The sequence below is a fragment of the Periplaneta americana genome, chromosome 15, assembly GCF_040183065.1.
Source record: "Periplaneta americana isolate PAMFEO1 chromosome 15, P.americana_PAMFEO1_priV1, whole genome shotgun sequence".
Classification (NCBI taxonomy): domain Eukaryota; kingdom Metazoa; phylum Arthropoda; class Insecta; order Blattodea; family Blattidae; genus Periplaneta; species Periplaneta americana.
In genome coordinates, this window is record NC_091131.1 from 163,478,241 (window position 1) to 163,501,780 (window position 23,540).

Genomic DNA, 23,540 nt, shown 5'->3' on the forward strand with positions numbered 1-23,540 from the left:
TTTCGGTCTAAAAGAGTATATCCTGCTGTCCTCCTGAAAAATTTCATTTCCGTTGCTTTGATTCTATTCATGTCTTTTTTCTTTAATGACCAAATCTCGCTTCCGTATAAAAGGGAGGGTAATGCTAGTGTATTATATATTTTTATTCTTGTAGATTTTTGTACTAATTTAGCTTTTAATGTATTCTTTATTATTCCTAGAATTTGTGTAAATTTGGTAATTTTCTTCTTCACATCTTTTTCATTTTGATAAGATATTTCACAACCCAGATAATTGAAATTTTGTACTTGTTCGAGGCATTGGTTATTGTGTATTATCTTACTTCTGACTGGGTCTTGTCCTAAAAATGCCATTACTTTTGATTTTTGTGCTGAAATTTCCATCCCAAAATCTTTTAGGCCTAATATTTTATTTAATGTATACAATCCTCTTTGTAAATTATCCTCTGAATTGGAAATTATGACTTGATCATCGGCATAGAGTAAGGTATTTAATGTTAGAGCACTGGTTATTTTGATTCCTGATGTGTAGATTTGGTTCCATTTTAAAATAATTTCATTTATATAAATATTAAATAAAGTTGGTGATAGTGGACAACCTTGTCGAACTCCATTATTAACTAATTTTCTTTCGGATATACAGTTATTTATTTTGACACTTATTTTGCTGTCTGTGTAGATTTATATTATATTTTTTAATAGCAAATTTGGAATATTTTTATCTTGTAATATGTCGAATAAAAGGTCTCTTCGGACTTTATCAAAAGCTTTCACAAAACCAATAAAAGCTATATGGGTTTCTAAATTAAATTCTCTTCTTTTTTCTAACAATAGTTTGATACTAAATAATGGATCTACACATGATCTCCCTTTTCTAAAGCCATTTTGACACTCCAGAAGGAAAGTTTCAGCATGTTTTTTTAATTTTTCATTTAAAATCCTACTAAATATCTTATAACATGTGTTGAGGATACTAATCCGTCTATAGTTTTCAACCTTCTGTTTATCTCCTGTTTTATATATGGCAATAATTACACTATTTTTCCATTCTTCCGGTAAAGTGGCAGTCAGATATATTCTGTTTAGAAATCTTAGTAATCTTTCTTGAAATAGATCTCCTGCATATTTATACAATTCTGAATTTAGGTTATCTTCTCCAGGTGATTTACTATTTTTCGTCTTCTTTAATGAATCTTGTAGTTCTTCTTTTGTAATGCATTGTTCATCTGGGTTTTTTGTGTCCCAGAATTTTGAATCAAAAGTAGGATTGTTCCATAAGTTTTTGTAAAAGTCTAGGAATGTTTCTATTTTGGGGCAAGGGTTTATCTTGGCGGATTCCTTTATGTCTCTGTTCATGTATAAAGCAATGCCTTACTCACAGTGACACCGATAGGGTGCAGGCCCATGGAAATCCAATCGTGTGGCAACAAGGCATCTAAAGTCCACGATATCGTCCACAAACGCAGCTGCAAATCGCAACTTCTTCATGCTATGAAGCCAGATGACCGCCCCTGGTGAAACTGTTTGCTCTCGCGCGTGTGGTGCAAGATTGAGTTTGGCGTCACAAATTGCGCCCATATCGAGATGTACTAGAATGTGAACGAAAATTGTTGAGTTTATATTTATAAACGTGTAAACGTCAATTAAATAGATGCTGTAGTTTCTGATATATGATTTCTTCTTTTTACTACGTTTTCCCGGACATTTTGTATATATTCTAATTCTCGCCTTTAGCTTACGCACAAGAATTTTAAACAATATACACTTCCCGCCTGGGATCTGCAAGCATGAATGACGTCACGTGGTGGGTAGAAGCAGTATACCTTATTTTTTTTTTCATGGAGTACAGTTTCATAGAAAGGACTTTGCCGACAGACCTTCTACTGCCCACTACTAATTGGTTGTCATAAATAAATGTCTTCCTTACTGTGACGGAAATCTTGTCTTCTCCTGTCAGTAACCAATCACAACCCTTGTTCAGAAGAATTGACAGGCTCCCGTCAAATCCACGTGGAGGCAGAGTTACCGCATCTTTTCCGAATTCCAAGAATCCCATCAGTCGCACTGTCTCATTTCGAGGGTCACCAGGATTGTGGCAACTGTGCAATGTTGGGACGAGGGGACAGGATGGAATTGTCAGAGGTGTTTGTGTAGGAAGTCATAAATCTGTGTAGGTGTTCAAAGGAGCCACCGAACTGCACTTTTTGAAATAAAATGGAGTATACTGTAGTATATGCTCGCGCATGTGCACTTTTTATGTTACAGACGAAGCTAACGGCCGCTATGCTTTCAGATTCCAGGCGACTATGTATGTATGTATTTTATTTCGTCCTAATGATCATACAGGATGATGTTGGACACGTCAAAGAAATTAAAACTAGAAACAGTTCTAAAACTAATACACATTTACAAAATAATATTGATATATATAATAAGATGGTATATAATACTGACAAATGATTGAACACTACCACTAAAATGGTCAAATCTTCACACAATAAACCTAGAATTAATAATTATCTATGAAACCTTTATCATCTACTATTAATAAATATATACGTGCAACTTAACATCTAATAACTGTAAAAACTAACATTCAAGATATTCTTGTACTGAATAAAAACAACCATCCATAAGAAATTTCTTTAATTCTTTTTTGAATTTAACCTCAGCATTTAAGTGCTTAATAGACCCGGGTAATTTATTAAATAGAAGTCTGCCGTTGTAAGAAAAACTTTTTTCAAAAAGAGAAATTTTGTGTCTGCGGTTATATTGTGTTTATTTAATAAATTTTGAACCATGTTCAAAATTTATTAAATAAACACAATATAACATATTACCGCAGATATGTAGACGATACCATTATAATATATAACAACAAAACGAATAGTGATTCCATCGTACATGATTTCAATCAAATCCATAACAACCTAAAATTTACAATTGAATTGGAAAAGAATAAATCCATACCATTTTTGGATATAAAAATAATAAAACAAAAAGATAGCTTATCCTTTGATATCTATAGGAAACCAACACACACCAATCATATTATACCAGCAACCTCAGAACATCCTTTTTCTCATAAATTAAGCACGTTTCATTATTTAATAAACAGAGCATTACAGATTCCCTTATCTCGCACAAAATATAGAAAGGAGATACAAAATATTTTTAACATCGCAAAAGAAAATGGTTATAGCAGAACCTTAATTAAAAAACTAATACATAAAAAAGAAAATGAACAAAGAACGAAAAGTTCATCTACTTTATCCAGGAACACTAAAGAAAATAACAAAACATGGTCAACGTTAACATACAATAAAGTAATTTCTAACAAATTAGCAAACTTTTTCCAAAAAGAAAATATAAAATTAGCATATAAAACCAACAATAAATTAAATAATAATATCAACAATCAGTTACACCACACCGATAAAATTAACATGAAAGGAGTATACATGTTAAAGTGCAAAACCTGTAATGCCAAATATATTGGGCAAACAAAACGAAATTTTAAAACAAGATACAAAGAGCACATCTCCGATTTTAAACACAACAGAACAAAATCTAAATATGCATCCCATCTCATTCAATATGGACATGAACTTGGATCAATAAGCGATACCCTAACAATAATCAAAACATATAAAGATAATACACAAATAAACACGGCAGAAGAATATTATATTTCGAAATATTATAAAAAAGATAAATCATTGATTAATGAAAATTTGCCCAATTTACAAAACACACTATACAGCATGTGATGCGGTGTATTCATGCGCGCACTATTTGCTCCTTACGTAAACTATGTTAAACACAGGTACACAGTCTCCACTTAGCCAGTACACGACCAACATCCACAGAAAACACTTCCACAACTAGTGAGTATTGTTCAATGTATGTAGTTAATATAATTAAATATTTCCGACTTGCTCTAGCAAAGTTAGAATTTATTGCCGACATTTACATTTTATTTAGTGTACTTCGTAGCCATCCCATTTTTTCAACATTAATTGAAACCGGACTTTCAATCAAATTTATATAACAAATTGCACCATTTGTTTTAACTAAGCTAATATTAATTTTCAACACTTAATTTCTTTCAGCGATTTCAGACTTTCGATTCACACCATGTTAAATAAACTTCTACAACATCACTACTACATTGAATAATTATCCGTAAGTTTCATTTAATACATTACAATTATTAAAATCAAATCCATCAGTTTCAAAATTAGATTAACTACCTACGACTTTGATTATTTTTCAGTGTAACATGAACAACAACAGAACATACGCCCATCATCTGATTAATTACAAACAGTTTAAACCCAACATATTGGCATAAACAATAACACCAAGATCTACAAAATATAGGCAGTTATAACAGGCCAGAATTTTATACTATGATATGGAAAAGCGAATACCTTGTAACAAAATATTGTAATTTGCAAACCCTCGCATGCATAGTAAAGCATTAAATAGAGTTAGCTCATCATTTTTATATTTTATCTTACTTTTAGCCTCATATCATTACATCGTTCATATTATCGTTCACATGTGATGATTTGCAAAGAATATACCCATGATAATATAAGTATATTTTAATTGTTGACAGTTGGGGTATCCACAATTCAACATTACAAAACTAATTCATATAATTTTTAATAGGTTTTACCTTCATATGACAGTAAACATGTATTGTATGTGAATTGTGTAGATAACATTGAGAGTATTGATATTGTAAAATGACAGAGTGTATCTGATGATGTTGACATGGTCAACGTAAACGTTCATACATCACACAATTTATTATGTAAAGGTTAACACCTAACAAAATATATAAAGTAGTAAAGTCAACGACTGAAAAATTAAATTTCTAACATTATAATTATAGTACAGTTCGCGTCACAGTTTTTGGCGTGTGAAATAAGTAATGGGAACGTTAAGTACTAGTATCTTACTTTAGCGTAGTCAGTCTGACAACTGTATTTGGAAAATGGCTGATGTGACGTGTATAGGAAGTAGTACCATTTCATCTGCACTAGCAACATGCTCACAAACTGGGCACTATGCTGTAGGACACACGCCAGAAACGCTGGCGCCAGCTGTAATAACGAAAGTTTGCACGTGGCAAACTAGAAACATTGATCAAATATATAGGTTGATTTTTTAGTTCTGGCAACTATTTTTTTTCTCGATACATCCAGGGCCGGATTTAGGTATAGTGCTAAAATTTGTCGCTCCCAACTCTCACAAACAATTTACAAGCAGCTATTATGTAGATCATGTTTAGTTTGAATTAGTTTTAAATGAAATGTCACAGTTCAGAAAAATTACTGGAATCAAAATACAAACATTTTACTTGTGAATTATACAGATTTCCTTCGCGCTTTTATCACAGAAAAAGCATTGATGATGTCATCAAAGTCGATTTGACGAAGCACATCAGACTCGATGGAAAGAAACTTGTTCATTGTTGAAACAGAATTGATTTGTGAAAGGCAGGCTGTGGTTTATTTCTAAGCATTGGTTTCGTTGGTGGAATAATTCGACAGCTGAGAACCAGCCTGTTTCATTAACAGTCTTTCCTTGATCTAAAAAGTAGTCTTATGTCCACCTTTTTAGAACAAGGAAAGTCCTGTTTCATTATCTTCCATGTCCTTCTCTGCATATATTATAGGAATCGAACAAAATTTTAAATATTACTCCCCATAAGCTTGCCATGAGGCTATTTCAAAGTGCTCCATGTCCAGCTTTGAAAGTCAGGAACTTAAAATGAGTCTCCCCCCTCCTAAAAAAAAGACAAGAAAATAGCGAAACGGACTTGGGGCAGCCTGGTTCTTAGCCATCTAATTTTTACTAGTATTTCTTACTTCGATAGGAAGTATAAAGTAAATTGAAAAATTAACTCCAACTCTTTGCAGAATAAACCTTTCATATCGAATTATATAGTGCACATGCTGGAAGTGATTAAATAGTATTGTTGACGTTATTGGAAATGTAACTGAGAGTTGTGGTTACTATTCATAGCGATAATATAATAAACACACATCCAATTTGATTTTCAAAAATGCATTCTTGTTTATACAAGCCGTTAAATTTAAGCAGTTTCATAGTACAGGGACATCATTTTATTTTTACTAACATTTTTATTATTAACTTGCCTATACCTCTGGATCAACGCCGTTTGCTACTCCCTTCCACGACTGGAGTTCGATGATCACTTTACTAGGTATAGGAGGAAAGAAAAGTAGTTCATCCATTTACGTAAACTAGAAAATATTTCGCTTTTGAGTTTGATCATTTTCATTAGGTTTTTCTTTAATCAAAATACAGTACAGTATTAACAATAAGTGTTTTTACTTACGAACTGAGCTGTCCATGTTGACGTATTCATTATGCAGTGTATATTATACTGTCTACAGCACATTAGCGTACAATATAGAGACTGAAGTTAAATTGAAAAATAATCATAATATGGATACTTAAACACATTTTTTTAAATGACGGCCATTCATTTCGATACAAGCTTCAGTCATAATGTGCATATTATCGCACTATAGACTATTGTACCTAATTCCAATTACCACTTTCGTTCTTCGTACTAGTAACTCATGTTGAAATAATTCTGTACCTACTCTATAAAAGAGTACCTTACGTACTGTAAATTCAATCTTCACTTCTGCCCGACCCGAAAAGATAAAATTACTCAGACATGCTATCTACTGTCCGTCCAAGTGTTTATGTCGTAGGGTCGTAGAAAGGGAGGAAATCACGTGACAGTTAATTACTTCACGAGGCCCTTTCATTTAAGTTATTTTAAACAGTTGTATAATATTACGTAGACGTCCAATTCCTAACAGAAATTAATGTTCTCAGAAAAGAACTAAGACAGCCCAGCCACTAGCTGGCGAATAAAAGCTGGTGGGGGAAAAACCGGGATACGACGTAGGCAAATGGACGACAGTACCTGTGCGAAAATGATTCAATATTGAAAGCTCTTTCGCCACTGAAAAACGCGAAAATATTTTGGAACGTACTGTTTACTATGACCGTAAGGCTACTATGACTGTATTATGCGGTCTTGGATCTGTGTGGAGGACGGTTGAACTTCATTAGTAGAAGGGGTGGGAGTGAAGTACATTAAAAAACTCAGGTACAATAAAAATTGAAGTAAAAATAAAATGATGTCCCTGTATAATAACTTGATACCAGTATTACAATATAATTATGCAGCTGCACACTTTCCTTTTACTCTCGCCGCGACCGCGACAATGCGATAACAAAACAATCTCCGACTTCCACAAGGTGTTCAAGAACGAACTTCAGAAAAGATTTACCAAGTGTTTTAAAAATAAATTTCACTGTAAAAAAAAAAAAAAAGAAAAAAGGAAGAGAGGATAGAGAGAAATTGCCGCCCTAGGCAACTGCCTAGGTTGCCTAGGCCTAAATCCGGCACTGGATACATAGCATACTTACATGGTTCTAAGTTTTACAAGCCTTCAATGTAGTCACCAGCGTTGCGTACAAAGTGTGCCCAGCGATGCGGAAGCCGTTGGATCCCGTTGCCATTGCCTAATCTGTTAATGGCACGAATAGAGTGGTCGGTTGCCTGTAAAACTTCAACTGTTCGGAAGCGAATCCTGTGAAGTGAGTCCTTCATCTTAGAGATTAGATTGAAGTCGCAGGGACTATGGAGAATTTGGCGGTTGATAGAGCACTTCCCAGCCCCAGCGATTGAACAATTCAGACACAACTCCTGCTGTATGCACTCTAACATTGTCATGCAGAACGATGGGCGGGTTATCCATAAAGTGTCACCGTCCTCTTCTCAAAGCTGCTCGCAGATTGTTTCGAACAGTAGTACTCCGCATTAACGTTCTGTCTTGGGGGAACGGTATTTTTTAAGGCAGCGGTGACCAAAGGGGGTTTCGTGATTACATCGTGTAATCACAGACATTCAAACGGGTACGAGGAGTTTCCTGTACATTGCTGTGTGTTTCATTCACGTACAAGCAGTGGCGGTATCATGTTGCTCTACAAACTCTGTCTCTACAAGCAGTAAGAGGTGGTTTCGTAAAGAATGAGAAGGAGAACTTTTTTGTTCTTCTGTCGGGCAAAATGTAATATGTTTACTTTGCTCAACGGTTCAATTAGGAGTATATAGAAACATTAATTGCTACGCTGAATAATGTATTATTATTATTATTATTATTATTATTATTATTATTATTATTATTATTACTGACTACTAAGTATGTCTTTCTATAATTCTTCTGTACGTTCATGAATATTGATATTTTTAGATCTTTTCCCTAGAAGGATAAAATTATTAGCTTTCATCTCAATTTTAATCTTCTTAATCTTTAGATGAGAGTAACTACTTATTAGTTATTCATTAAATAATTACATTGTAGAAAAACTGATTCAATATTATGTGCCAACGAACTGTTAAACGCCAGGAATTGACATGTCAATAGCCAGGAAGAGAAAGATAAGATAAATAAATGTAAGGAAGTCAGCTACGTAATGGGGTTTGAAATATCTCGTACTCTAAAGCCTTTTAATAGAACAGAATTTCTCAAAAGAGTAATGATTAAAATAGCTTAAATAACTTGTCCATAAGAAGTTTATTGATTTTGAAAAACTACGAATTTCTGGACCAAGTATCGAGAGAAGAATTTAGAAAATTTCTGATTATATTCAGAATGAAGGTTAAAAAAAAGAAGCAAGAAAAATCGTAAATTATTCACTGGCTCTTGATGACAGCAGTGACATTACTGATACAGCAAAGCTTGAGATTTTTATCCGCGGGATTGAACAAGATGTTAGTACAGGAACCATTACTGGTTGTAGTTTTCATGCCAAGTACCTTTCCTTCGTCTCCTTATTACATAGGCTGTCTGTCGCGTGTAATCACTGCAGTTCGACTTTTGGTCACTGCTGCTTTAAGGTCACACCCAACGAGCACAGAATACATAGAGTAGACACTAGCATCTTAATACCATTGGACGGAGTGAAGCCGGTTTGATGGACCTGACGCCATCTTGTTGCTACCAAAACATTGCAAAATAGCTATTACGTTATAGGAGATCTTATGATAATAAGAATTCCATATGTCCCTAATTTCCTGGAGGACTCACACTTTCTTGTCTGTTTCGTAATACAGAATCGCTAGGCACGTATTTTTTTAGCAAAAATTACAAAACTGTCATCGATAAATCACACACATATATATATATATATATATATATATATATATATATATATATATATATACAGGTTATTTAAATTGACAGCTCTTCAAATTGCAGTATGGTATTTAATAGGTACTCTGGAAGGTTAAACAAACAATAATGATAAAAAAGGAAGATAACAGTTTGACCTTATTTTTCTACTAGTCCAATAAAAATGCTACCCTATAATAATATTACTTTTATAGGTTGATCCATTTGCTTCGATTTAATCATGCAACTTGCTTCTTAACGCAAATTATCATTCTCTTCCTTTTGCCAGTATTTCGTATAGATGTCCCGATTTTGTTTAGAGAAAAAGTGGAATGCTCTTAACCGTATAATATTTGATAGGCTCTTCGTTTATATTATATAATTAGATTATAACGGCGAACAAAAGTGAAGTTTTATTACCAAGTGGGTCAAGTTAGATCACGACCGAGTTAATGAACCTACTAAGTCTGCAAAGCATAAGTCTGATTTCGTGTTTATAAAAATTAATTACAATAATATTAATACACTATTTCTTTTTCTTCATCAAACGAATACGTGCATTCGGTTGAAGAGAAACCTCGGTACACCCATTTTCTATAGCACGCGACACAACCTTCCAACTTGGGTTGTTAGGTTAGCTTCGCTCGTACAAAGCGTGTCTGATTTAGTGATTATAAAAATTAATAACAATAATATCAATGCACTAATCCTTTCTCTTAATCAAACAAATACGTGAACAATACGAATCTAACCGACTAACCTAGGCTAAATCATTTATTATCTACCGGTAATAAGTACATTTCACACATGCGCATTTACCTGTGAAAAGTTATTCCAGGAATTTTTTTGAAAACCTGTTTGTGCAGCCATACGCAGCACATGTAGGAATATTGAAATTAGTTCATTTATTAATTAAAACAACGATGCGACATCACAATCAACTGCCCATGTGCTAACCGGGAGCCCAATGTTTTGGTAGCGTCATAATGGCGACGGTCTACAGAAGCGGCTTCACCTCCAAGCTGTTCATGTCTACTCTATGCATCCTGTGCTCGTTGGTCACACCATTCCAATCCTAGGTAAGAATCAGCATAGCCTTCACATTGGTGGGGTCTGTCAAACTGTTGTTTTTCATGGTGACCCGTGATGACGTCACTCATCCGATTGGCGTTTCAGCTGAGGTTCATAAGATCTGGCCCAGGTCTCATCAATTGTAATGATATGCCGTAAGAAGACCCCTCCTTCGTGCTCATAGTGCTGCAAGAGAGTACGAGAAGCTCATATCGCTGCCATTTCTGCATGTCCGTTAAATCATGCGGAACTCATTTTGAGGCAATTTTCCGAATTTTCAGGCGGTCCTTCAGGATGTGAAGCACAGTCGAAGGCGCCAATCGGTAAGTTCCGATTCGTCTCCACTAACGTGGACACAGCCTGCACATGTTCGTCACTTACTGGTGGTGACCAGATCGAGGCTGGTCCAACACACTTTCGCGTCCTTGTCTGAAGGCTCTAACCCACCTTGCTACTGTTCAGTAAGGCAACGCAGCCGCACCGCAAGCCTCTTGCAGTCCTTGATGATACTGTCGTGCCGTGCGACGTCTAGCACATTGAATTTCTAACAAGCTCCTCTGTTCTAGAGATGGGTAAAAAATAACACAACAGTTATTTTGGAACTGTTCCGGTCTCGGAACTGTTACAAAAATGAACAGTAGGTCGGAACCTCCTGTTCCCAAATAACAGTGTTCCGACTCCGAGCTGCTCACTTGCCCAGCTGTTGCGAGCTCGCAGTACCGCGTTGCACAAGGTATGTTCCGACTCCCTCGGAACTGTTGCAAAAATGAACAGTAGGTCGGAACCTCCTGTTCCGAAATAACAGTGTTCCGACTCCGAGCTGCTCACGTGCCCAGCTGTTGCGGGCTCGCAGTACCGCGTTGCACAAGGTATGTTCCGACTCCGAGATAACAGTCGGAACGTCGGAGCTTGTTCCGATGAACCAACGACAGCAGCAGTTACACTGTTCTCGTTGTTCTTTATGTTGTACTTGGAACTTCGTTGGATGAAGTTAGTATTTGAAACTCTCACGTGGTTGGAGGGGGGCGCATGGAAATTGAAATCCTTGCGGTGGCGCGAACTTTAATATCAACATTTGTAACACTGGCCAATCATCTGTAATGTTATAGTAAGTATTTAATAATCTGTAATATTCATTCCCGCTTTATGGTTTATTTTACCATTAGTTGACTAATTCTGTTTTATAAACATTCTACAAAGTCATAAAGTACGCATACTATTATTAATTAATTGATCAGCTGATTCTATACAAAGGTTAAAGTCGTAAATGGTAATGAGTGGTTTAGTTACAATGTCTGTATGTCGTTTGTTGAGGTTAAGTCTGACAAGCAAAAGTTTTTGTGCTATCTTTGTTATCAAAGAACGACAAAAATGTTGTAGCATTATTTGTTGGAAACTACCCATATAAGTACTGATTTGGAGAGCGATGTTTAATGCGAAGTTTAAATTACACTTTGGTAAAGATGCGATTCCAACATTTTACTAACCCACTGCGGGGTTTCCAGGTTTCAGTACTGCCAATATATATCTTTTTTATTTATGAACTTGTAATATTTATTATTATTATTATTATTATTATTATTATTATTATTATTATTATTATTATTATTATTATTATAACTGTGCATTAAGAAAAGTAAAAATAAAAATTAATGATTTGTTTTTTTTTTTTTTTAGTTGGCTACCATATCTTTATAACTTTATGTACGAAAACAAAGTGTTGTATTCTGTCCTTGTAGTCAACAGCTGTGTAATTACTAACATTAAGCTTTTGAGTTCTGTCCGCATGCACAGCAATTTTCCAAAATCGATTCGAATGTGCATTGCAGTGCCATCTATAGATAAGAATGTGTACTATGTCATGCCTATGAGTGCTCCAGTGTGAGCTGCATGGTGTTATTTGTCTATGGTGAAGAGGGAGGGTACTGTACCGTTCGTTTGAACGACTCAACGACTCCGACTCATCACCACTGGTGACTGTTATTTCGGAACTGTTATTTGGAACATAGTATTTTTTCGGAACCGGAACCGTCGGAACTGTTCCGGGAAAAGAACAACTTCGCCCATCACTACTCTGTTCTCCTTCGAAAACATTGCGACTATATTCTGCAACCGCTTGCTCACCAGTGTTGCCAACTCACAATTCAATTTACCGCTGCACAAGCTTAAAAAAACCGCCAAACTGTAGTTGAAAAACTCCAGACTTTCCTTAGCACATCACTTCCAAATTTGAAATACAAACTATGCAGTTTTAGGAACTGGAGAATTTAATAAAAATGTTGGCTAAATTATGGAAAGTCTGTATCACTTTGTAGGCTCTCTGTTCTATGCAAAATCGAGTGGATAATTAAATCTGAATATTTTGTATTCAATATATCACCTTACACCATATACACTGAGCTTCCCAGCTACCACCGGCACCTTCTTCCACCTATCTTTCAACACATGTTTTTTTCACACATATCTAAACTTTAGAACGTATAGAGTTATACGCGGCATATTTCTTCAAAATTGAATGAAGTAGCTCAAGAATATACTGGACACACCGGAAACAATCACATTCACAATCACACCAGTCGGTTCGTAATCTGATTACACACTGAGCTGGAGACGTGCCTGCCAACAATAAGTCTGGTTTTAAGTATGTCGTCTGTGTTACATAAACTATAATGCGGAATGATAAATTAAATAATATATCATTCTATAAGTTATCATAAATGAAAATAATAATAATTCAGTTCATTATCTACTCTTTATGATTGAATATATCAAACAATGCATACATGAATAGACTAAGAGTTTAACAAAATGCGGCATACCTTATTTGTACAACAACAATGGAAGAGGCAGGAAATGGACGTGCTTGTACCAAGTCGAGTTCACATAAAACGTCGATATTTTATACTCGCACAATGAAAAATTGTGATAATACCATATTAAACTCTGTTTTCCGCAAGTACATATAAAAACAATTATATCTTTACAGAAAAAATACTTAAAAATATCGTCTCCTTCTGCCAGAATCGTAAAAAAAAAACACCAAATAAACAGCTAGCCGCTAACGGTAAAATTCCGTAGCTGACCATACTCCGGAAAATAACAGATTTAGCTGCAAAACCGCTGACGTGGCAACAGTGTTGCTCACAACTCCTCGTCTTATTGTTGTCACTGTGAACGGACATGGTGGGGGAGGGCGAGTTCATTAGCTCTGAGAGAGGGGAGGCATGTAAGCAACCTGTAGTATAAACGATATTGCCTGGTTTCTTTGCACGGCATCGCTGCAGCATAGTTGCCACTACTAAAAAATCAACCCATGTACCTCGGTCTAATATAACTGATGTGTTGTACAGGGACATCATTTTATTTTTACTTCAATTTTTATTGTACCTGAGTTTTTTAATGTACTTCACTCCCACCCCTTCTACTAATGAAGTTCAACCGTCTTCCACACAGATCCAAGACTGCATATACAGCCGTAGTAGCCTTACGGTACAGTACGTTCCAAAAATATGTTCGCGTTTTCCAGTGACGAAAGAGCTTTCAATATTGAATCATTTTCGCACAGGTACTGTCGTCCATTTGCTTACGTCGTATCCCGGTTTCCCCCACCAGCTTTTATTCGCCAGCTAGTGGCTGGGCTGTCTTAGCTCCTTTCTCAGAATATTAATTTCTGTTAAGAATTGGACGTCTACGTAATATTATACAACTGTTTAAAATAACTTGAATAAAAGGGCCTTGTTAAGTAATTAACTGTCACGTGATTTCCTCCCTTTCTACGACCCTACGACATAACCACTTGAACGGACAGTAGATAGCATGTCTGAGTAATTTTATCTTTTCGGATCGGGCAGAAGTGAAGATTGAATCTACAGTACCTAAAGTACCCTTTTATAGAGTAGGTACGGAATTATTTCAACATGATTTACTAGTACGAAGAACGAAACTAGTAATTAGGATTAGGTACAATAGTCTATAGTGCGATAATGTGCACAATAGAACTGAAGCCTGTATCGAAATGAACGGCCACCATTTTAAAAAATGTGTTTAAATATCCATATTATGATTATTTTTCAATTGAACTTCATTCTGTATATTGTACGCTAATGTACTGTAGACAGTATAATATACACTGCATAATGAATACGTTCAAATGGACAGCTCAGTTCGTGAGTAAAATTATTTATTGTTAATACTATACTGTATTTTGATTAAACAAAAACCTAATGAAAATTATCAAACTCAAAAGCGCAATATTTCCTAGTTTATGTAAATGAATGAACTACTTTTCTATCCTCCTATATCTAGTAAAGTGATTTGTTTGTATATTACGCCAGTATCATCGAAGTTCAGTCGTGGAACGGGGTAGCAAACGGCGTCGATCCAGAGGTATAGGCAAGTTAATATTGAAAATGTTAGTAAAAATAAAATGATGTCCCTGTAGATAGAGTGTAGAAATCAGGGTTACGCATGCGCAGCAGGTACCTCCCACTTCAATCTAATGGTCGCTATCGCTCAAGATATAGCAAGGTGTGCACACTATATTATTTTAGTGCTCTTTACAACTTATAATACATTTTACCTGCTCCAGCAGCGACTGCATCATCGTCTCTACCTTTCAGCTCAACTTTCCTCAACCAAAAATAGTGAAGCAGTCCATATGCCACTCCACCAGCAATGGCCATGAATCCCATGATGCGGAAAGATTCCCTGGTGCCCACTTCGCTGATTAGCCAGCCTCCTAGATAGCTGCCACTTCCGCGACCTAGACAGCGTTTAAAACATTTGTGTTAAATATTTTATATACCAGGCATGTGCACAAAGTAAAGGCAAAAAGTGAACGTGCTCTAAAAGTACAAAATATATAAAGAGACAAACACACAAACATAACATATCCTCAACACTCAACTGAATTTCAAAATCCACAACTTTTTCGACACAAAAATACCAACCACTATCTACACATCCCTCTCCATAGTGACACCAGCAAGAAGAAGCCAAAATAACGAGCAAAACCTCACTAGAATGTTTCATAATGGCGGAAACGACGTCAAAACTAGTCACAAAGGTATAGGCCTACTATACATTATTTACCTGCAACACTAGTTAACGAAGTATATTATTAAAAGTTGTTCCTTTAACAAGTTTTAACGTATTATTAGTGATATACAAGTGTAAAAACAGGTCTGAGTGTTATTAACTCGATTGAGTCTCTACTGACCACCCATTAACTCCCCACCCCACCTTCCCCGGCTGAGACAGTTATGTTTTGGTGTTGTACGAGCAGGCAGGAAGGTCAGTGACGGATTGTATCAGACGGGCATCATAGTTTTTACGAACTTTCGTCTCTCGTTGGTTGCATAAAATTCATCACTGAAGCATAGAGCCTTACTGCACGTTTGTTTATAAGGCGGTGGACATGGGTGGGGGTTTCTCCGTCCCTTTCACTACCCCTCTTATACCAGGGCTGGTTGAAACTGTGTGAATCAAGAATTAACAAAATAATTAGCACTTAGAGTACTATATGTGAAGGATACACAGTATCAGTTACAGGGAAGAATTTCATTATCTACAATAATGTTACAGTAAATTATTTTTCCTGTCGCTAAAGATCTGCCATAGAACAACTAGTCGATAAATTTATTTATAAATTACAGAGGAGAACAAACAAGTCGGAAGAAGAAAGTATCATAAATAGACATAGAAAAAATATGTCTTGGAGGAGATAGGAGTCTTCGTAGAATGTTATTCAGTTTTAAACAGAATTTTTAGCGTTCACGTTTTGCTATAATTTAAAAATAAATTTCAGTTCCGTAACATTCATACAGCACGATATTTTGCTTACAACGTTTGTATAGTGGTGAAGATATTAACATATTACTACTATTCTTTCGTGAAATTAATTGAATTTAGAAATGGACTTACATTAGCAGTTCGGAATATGTATGGTAAGACTTTCCTGTGTTAAATTTCTACGTTACCTTGTTTACATGTTTCGACTTATTTATGGATCATCTTCAGAACTGATTGTTGTTGATCTAGGCGCCACTTGTTGTTTCCTGTGAGGGTGTGTTCCTGTGGTATAGTGTAGACTCAAAGAGTGTGTATGTTTTGAAGTTGAGTTGTGTGTTGAGAATTTCGTTGGGGTGTGTTTTTGTATGTCTGTATATTTCATATTGTTCTAGTGTGTTTAGTTTCTGGCTTTTTGGTTGGATGTGTAGTATTTCCATGTCTGTGTTAATGTCTCTGTGGATGTGGTTAGCATTTGTGATGTGTTGTGCATATGTGGAGGTGTTTTGTAATTTTGTTATGGCTGTGATGTGTTCTTTGTAACGTGTTTGAAACGATCTGCCTGTCTGAACTATGTAGAAGTTGTTGCAGGTGTTACATTTGAGTTTGTATACGCCTGTGTGGTTGTATTTGTTTGTTTGTGTTGTTTGTGTGTTGAGATGTCATAGGAAACAGAACAATTGGCGCCAAGACCAACAACGACCAGTTCTGAAGATGACCCATAAATAGGTCGAAACATGTAAACGAGGTACGTTGAAATTTAACGCAGAAAGTCTTATCATACATATTCCGAAGTGATACAGTGTTAAAAGTTGTATAATCAAGATGTATAATCAAGACATTAGCAGTATTCAAGGGGTAGCATAATTTTCAATATCCCATGGATATTTTTAACCAATGACGATCCTGGAAGTAAATTAGTCCTACGATAAGTAAAACTCTTTTTCTATAATTAGAACGATAAACATTTTACATTATTAGAACACACACGTGCTTGCGCCAGAGCTCTCTCTTTCTCTCTCTATTTATTCAAAGACGAAATGCAGTTTCTAGGGTATAGAACAATTTTTGTGTCTCATAATGTAAACCAGTCGCCAAGTATAGTCTAAACGGGTATATGATTAGCAAAACATATTATACCAACACTTTACTAACCGAATGGAAGGAGAAGTCAAATCAAACATTGAAGTGAAACAATATGAAAAAATAGATAAAAATGACGGGATAATGAGTTAAGATACGAAATTGTTTGAAGTCCAATCTATAACACAACTTCAAACCATGAGAAAAGGAATATCGTAATATTAATTAAATTCGCCTGACCTAAACTGAAATGTGCCATTCCTAAAACACCGATGAGTGTTGCGAGAAGTGTTTTCGGAGCCAGCATCGCACAGTATGTTGCAGCGGCGATCCACATCAGGTGCACGGCAAGCGCTTCGATTGCTTCAAATGGGAAGCACCACCACGGATTTCTGAAACCAGCAACAAGCAAGGAATGAAAATACTTACTTATACTTACTTACTTACTTACTTACTTACTTACTTACTTACTTACTGGCTTTTAAGGAACACGGAGGTTCATTGCCGCCCTCACATAAGCCCACCATAGGTCCCTATCCTGAGCAAGACCAATCCAGTCTCTATCATCATATCCCACCTCCCTCAAATCCATTTTAATATTAACTTCCCATCTACGTCTCGGCCTCCTCAAAGGTATTTTTCCCTCCGGCCTCCCAACTAACACTCTGTATGCATTTCTGGATTCGCCCATCCATGCTACATGCCCTGCCCATCTTAAACGTCTGGATTTAATGTTCCTAATTATGTCAGGTGAAGAATACAATGCGTACAGTTCTGTGTTGTGTAACTTTCTCCATTCTCCTGTAACTTCATCCCTCTTAGCTCCAAATATTTTCCTAAGGACCTTATTCTCAAATACCCTTAACCTATATTCCTCTCTCAAAGTGAGAGTCCAAGTTTCACAACCATAAAGAACATAACTGTTTTATAAATTCTAACTTTCAGATTTTTTGACAGCAGACTGGATGATAAAAGCTTCTCAACCGAATAATAACAGGCATTTCCCATATTTATTCTGCGTTTAATTTCCTCCCGAGTATCATTTATATTTGTCACTGTTGCGCCCAGGTATTTGAATTTTTCCACCTCTTCAAAGGATAAATTTCCAATTTTTATATTTTCATTTCGTACAATATTCTGGTCACGAGACATAATCATATACTTTGTCTTTTCGGGATTTACTTCCAAACCTGTCTCTTTACTTGCTTCAAGTAAAATTCCTGTGTTTTCCCTAATCGTTTGTGGATTTGCTCCTAACATATTCACGTCATCCGCATAGACAAGAAGCTGATGTAACCCGTTCAATTCCAAACCCTGTCTGTTATCCTGGACTTTCCTAATGGCATACTCTAGAGTAAAGTTAAAAGGTAAAGGTGATAGTGCATCTCTTTGCTTTAGTCCGCAGTGAATTGGAAACATAAAACGGGAAGAGACTTTTTTAGTATTGCTGTTGTGTAAATTAAATGTGACCACTCACTCAATGAAAGAGTAGCCCATGAGACGTGCTGCGTGGGAGAAGAAGGCTATGATAATGATATTAACATGGCCGAACTGTCGCATAATTTTCCCAGCACCGTACAGAAATGGAATACTACTCAGCGAACCGACAGTGACGGTAATACCTGCAACATAAATATAAAGTATTCACAAGTCAAGAATGAGTGAAAGTTCACTGGAAATCTTTGTTTTATAAGTACGTCTATGAAGCAAACAGAAAGACCAACTTGTAGCTGCCTTCATAATACAGTTTTTAGATATTTCAACTTTTACGGAGTGGATAGTTTTCTACGTTTCTTATCTAATTAATTACTCAGAGATTTCATCAAGAATTTTGATGGTTGAAATATGGCAATGCAATCTATTGCAATTATAAATTAAAACTTTTATGAGGTTCAGCTCCATTATGCCAAAGCATAGGTATTTTGGCGCCAAAAATGTCAATTTACATGTGACATGAACTGTTAAAATGTAGATGGTGTTGAATGGCAGTCCTTTTAAGGCACGAATCTTCGGCATAGTATGAATAGAAAAGTTCTCTAACTTTTGTTCCTTTGTGCTTACATTTCCCAGAAATACTTATTCTACAACTTTACATGATAAGTTTTGATTCCATTACTTTTTAAACTCATTCAAAAATAGTCATTTTTATAGAAGTCTTTGCATTAGAGTACTCATTTCCAACAAATGTTTTCATGTTTACGGTTTAAGATTATTTTAATACGTTAATTTACTAATAAATCAATTTAAGGCCCAATTGTATAAAACTCCCTGACTAAAGATCAACTTTGATCGAAGATCGGAAAGTGAACCGAGTTCAGACACTTCTTCTATTGTATAATACTTTTCTGCGATCAAATTACCTTGGTTCAAATGCAATCCAAGTTCACGTGAAAAGGATTTGGCATAAACAGGTGAAGTATTTAGTGCGCGGGCCTTGTTCTGCAGGTTTGTTCAGTATTGCAAATTTAGCGACCTTAACTCTTTTTCAACGACTATTTCTTTTAACTTTTATATTGCTTAAATAGGGACTTAGCGACCTTTTTAGCACCCCATAGTGACAAAATTTAATCTTTCTTTGTTGATAATGAGAAATCTAGCGACTTTCCAACTACTTTTTGGCGAATTTCCGTACACTCTGTTGGAGACACTGGTTTGTTTTATGCATTTTAAATAATGGTGGACAATAAGAAGAAGGTTGACCGTTCTCCAAATTGTTATCATGTTATGGTGTTTGATACTGCTAAACATAATAAAGCTTTATAAAACGACAATTTTCGTTTAGTAATACAGGTAATTGAAAATTTATGAATGTACCTATCGTATCCATTAATAAATAATTAATGGTTGTTATAAACATAATACGATTATAGGTTATGTGATTTGATACTGCTGAACACGATAAAGCCTTATAAAATACAAGAATGTTTGTGTATTAAGGCAAGAAATTGAATATTTTATATATATATATATATATATATATATATATATATATATATGTATATATATATATATGTATATATATATACACCATATCTATTAATATTAATAATAATGGTTATTCTTTTTGCACAATCTGCCACTCGTATATTTCAAACAGAAAAGAAATAACCGAATTTGGATCATCTAACTTAATCGGAGAAATTTCTTCAGTCAAAGTTGACTTTAGTTTAAGACAAATTAATCTCAGTTTAGACTTTATACAACACAAAATTCCAAGTTCAGCTAGAACGAGGATCAATTTAACCTCTGATCTAAGTTTAAATGGTTTATACAATCGGCCCTAAGTAATGTAGGCCTACATTTGGTAACGCTGTTACCAAAATATTGTGGCGGCAGGCCGGAATATGCTGGCCGCGTCGGGGAAGGCGCCGGGGGAGGGGGGAGCGGAGCTCAAGCTTCGGTGGACGCTTGGCGCGGCGCGGCGCGGAGCGAGGAAGAAAAAAACTACAGCGCCGAGCGGAGAAAGCAGGGCAAACGTCTGAAAACAGATTCTTATGGAGGACCAGAAGTTTCGTGACGCAGAACATTCTAGACAATCGTGATAAATAAATAACACCGCGAGTGCCGACAGAGTCAGCCAGTTAGGCAGCTGCGAGAGAGCTAGATATTCTTGTCTTGGAAAGCGGAGACGTTTCCAGAGGATCTGAGTTCGACGTGCAGTGAACTTGAGTAGATCCGTAACTGTGCCAGCGTCTAGGCGAGTGCGGCGTATCCGGAAGTCTTGGGTGGAAGTCTTGAGTTCGACGTGCAGTGAACTCGAGTAGATCCGTAACTGTGCCAGCGTCTAGGCGAGTGCGGCGTATCCGGAAGTCTTGAGTTCCAAGTGCAGTGAACTGTATCTGGAAGTCTTGGGTTCGAAGTGCAGTGAACTGTATCTGGAAGACTTGGGTTCGACGTACAGTGAACTTTAGTGAGTGAGCTAGAAGAACTAGCCAAGGCGAACGAACTGAGAACTGACAGTTTTGTTCTGTACATAGTGCTTTGTGAACATTAGTTGAGATTAGGAGTACATTGTTGTTCTTCTCAATAATACACGTGAATTGTCGCTGTCGTTCTGTGCAGTGCAATAACGACTACTGTGTTGCTGTGTTGAGTGAAATATCCATTGTTGACGGGTGTGTGGTAAAGTTGGAAATAAAAGTCACATTGTTGTTGTATAAAAGTCACAATATAGACGGATGCTTACCGTAAGGCCTGAATACCGCTGGGTATAAAGTGCTTTGCAGAGCGGAGCTTGCAGCAGGTAGTATTTGTTTACATCTTTTCCCTCACTGCTGCGAATAAAGAGTATTTCATTCGTTGGAAACATTACTGAACTTATTGAAATGTTGCAGTTATTTTTAGAAACAAAGTCGATTTCCCACTAAATAAGAATAAAAAATGCAAAATGGCACAGGGAAATTCTGTTGCTTTTATCTCAAGAATTTACTCCTTGACGTTACTTTCATTCAACACCTTCCACCCTAACAACACCTTTATATAAAGACTCTCTGTCAACGCTGGGGCAGTTTTCTATTCCGTATCTGAAGAATTAAACTGCTGGTTTGGAGTTAATTAAGTCGTCAAGACATGTTTGTAAAGTAACTTCGTTATCAAAAGAGCTCCCTCGAAGATTGTTGGATAGAGAACAGGAAAGGTTGAAATCTGAGGGTACAAGATTCGGGAGAATATGAAGGATGTGGAATTACTTCTCAAACAAGCTCTTGGACAGCTGCTTCCGTCATGTTAGCGGAGTGCGGGCGTACATTATCGTGTTGTAGCAGCGCTTGATGGAATCCTTCCGGTCGCTTTTTCTTCACTTGCGACCGCAAGGCGTCTGAGTTTTTGGCAATATATCATGTCAGCAGTTATGGTTACATTCCTAGGAAGCAATTCGTAGTATTCACCGCCTTCTTTACCCCATTAGACGCATAACATGAACTTCTGTGAATGGTCACTAATTTTTATACGGAGTGTTCTATGTTGAAACGAAGTGCTTCCTCCGATGGCATTCTTTCTGTTCATGGTTTCGAGCTGCCTTTGCTATATTAAACTCAAACAAAGTCGATTTCCCAATAAATAAAAATAAAAAAATGCAAAATGGCAAAGGGAAATTCTGTCGCTTTTATCTCAAGAATTTACTCCTTGACGTTACTGTCATTCAACACCTTCCACCCTAACAACACCTTTATATAAAGACTCTCTGTCAACTGTGGACTCTGTGAAGTAACAGCGTGTCTGGCCGCGAAACCAGGTGATCCGGGTTCGAATCCCGGTCGGGGCAAGTTACCTGGTTGAGATTTTTCCGGGGTTTTCCCTCAATCCAGTGTGAGCAAGTTCTGGGTAACTATCGGTGCTGGACCCCGGACTCATTTCACCGGCATTATCACTATCTCATTCAGACGCTAAATAACCTAAGATGTTGATACAGCGACATAAAATGACCTACTAAAAATACTCGAACAGAAGAATAGGTTATGTCGGAAGAGTTCGTTCTTTTTCCATTTGACACTCTATCTTCTTCAGCCCACAAATAAAACAAACTTTCTTAAAATCCGCAAAATTCAAGGCGTATTCACAAGCACAACATTGCAAAAAAACGAATGACAAAAAATAAACGATAAGCAGTCTCCTAACAACGCAGTATTATGATGACGAAAAAAATGCATCAACCTAATGTAATGCCGTCCCAAGGCTTTTATACTTCTCATAGGTTGCATTATTATCGAGCTTCATTGCGAGGGATCAACGGGGAAAGGAGAGCGGTTCTGACGTCACAAGATAGCTGAGCGCGCCAAAGCTCAAATGCTTCAAAGCAGTATCTCGTGTTTTTTCTTGTTTATGTTGTTTTGAACGCATTATGCCAGGTCAAAGGTGTGCTGTTGCGGTATGCAACAATTCTAACCATAAAAATAAAGAGTTGTCTCTCTTTAATATTCCTAAAGATTTAGGAGTTAGAAAAAATGGTTAATTGCGTGCAAAAGATAGGATAGATTCAATCCTGATACAAGCAGATTATGTTCTGATCACTTTAAAGATGACGATTTTGTTCCTCATTTTCGAACAGCTTTAATAAAAATAAAGCCGAAACGACCGACAATGTTAAAGCCTACTAATAAGTTTAAATAAATCACGTAGGCCTATATAAGTAGCCTATGTTAATACCAGCTTTGCATAACAATTAGATTAGGTTCATCTATGTTAACCTTCAAAGTATTTTCTTTCTTTTGTAATCTTTGCTGGGTCGTACATAACTTATAATTAACAAAATAATCATGCTACTTATACTAACAGTCGCATACCAAAGGGGTGGAGAGTTAGCGATTGATACCAGTAATGCTTTCTCACTATAATTCTCATTAGGCCTATATTGATTTTATACTAA

At 36.2% G+C, this 23,540-nt stretch overlaps 1 protein-coding gene and 1 long non-coding RNA gene across 2 annotated transcripts in view; one reads left to right on the top strand and one right to left on the bottom strand.

The window, feature by feature from the left end:
• Positions 1-23,540, bottom strand: part of LOC138715491 (uncharacterized) — a 74,626-nt gene that overhangs the window by 12,470 nt on the left and 38,616 nt on the right. Inside the window, exons 9-11 of the mRNA XM_069848459.1 lie at positions 18,654-18,798; positions 17,417-17,568; positions 14,886-15,068 (exon numbers count right to left, since the gene is read on the bottom strand). Of these exons, the coding sequence (XP_069704560.1) occupies positions 14,886-15,068; positions 17,417-17,568; positions 18,654-18,798 (480 nt within the window). The remainder of the gene's footprint in view (positions 1-14,885; positions 15,069-17,416; positions 17,569-18,653; positions 18,799-23,540) is intronic.
• LOC138715685 (uncharacterized) lies at positions 3,835-4,645 on the top strand. Its single transcript, XR_011336545.1, has 3 exons — positions 3,835-3,886; positions 4,112-4,184; positions 4,276-4,645. It is a non-coding gene; the product is annotated as an uncharacterized lncRNA (long non-coding RNA).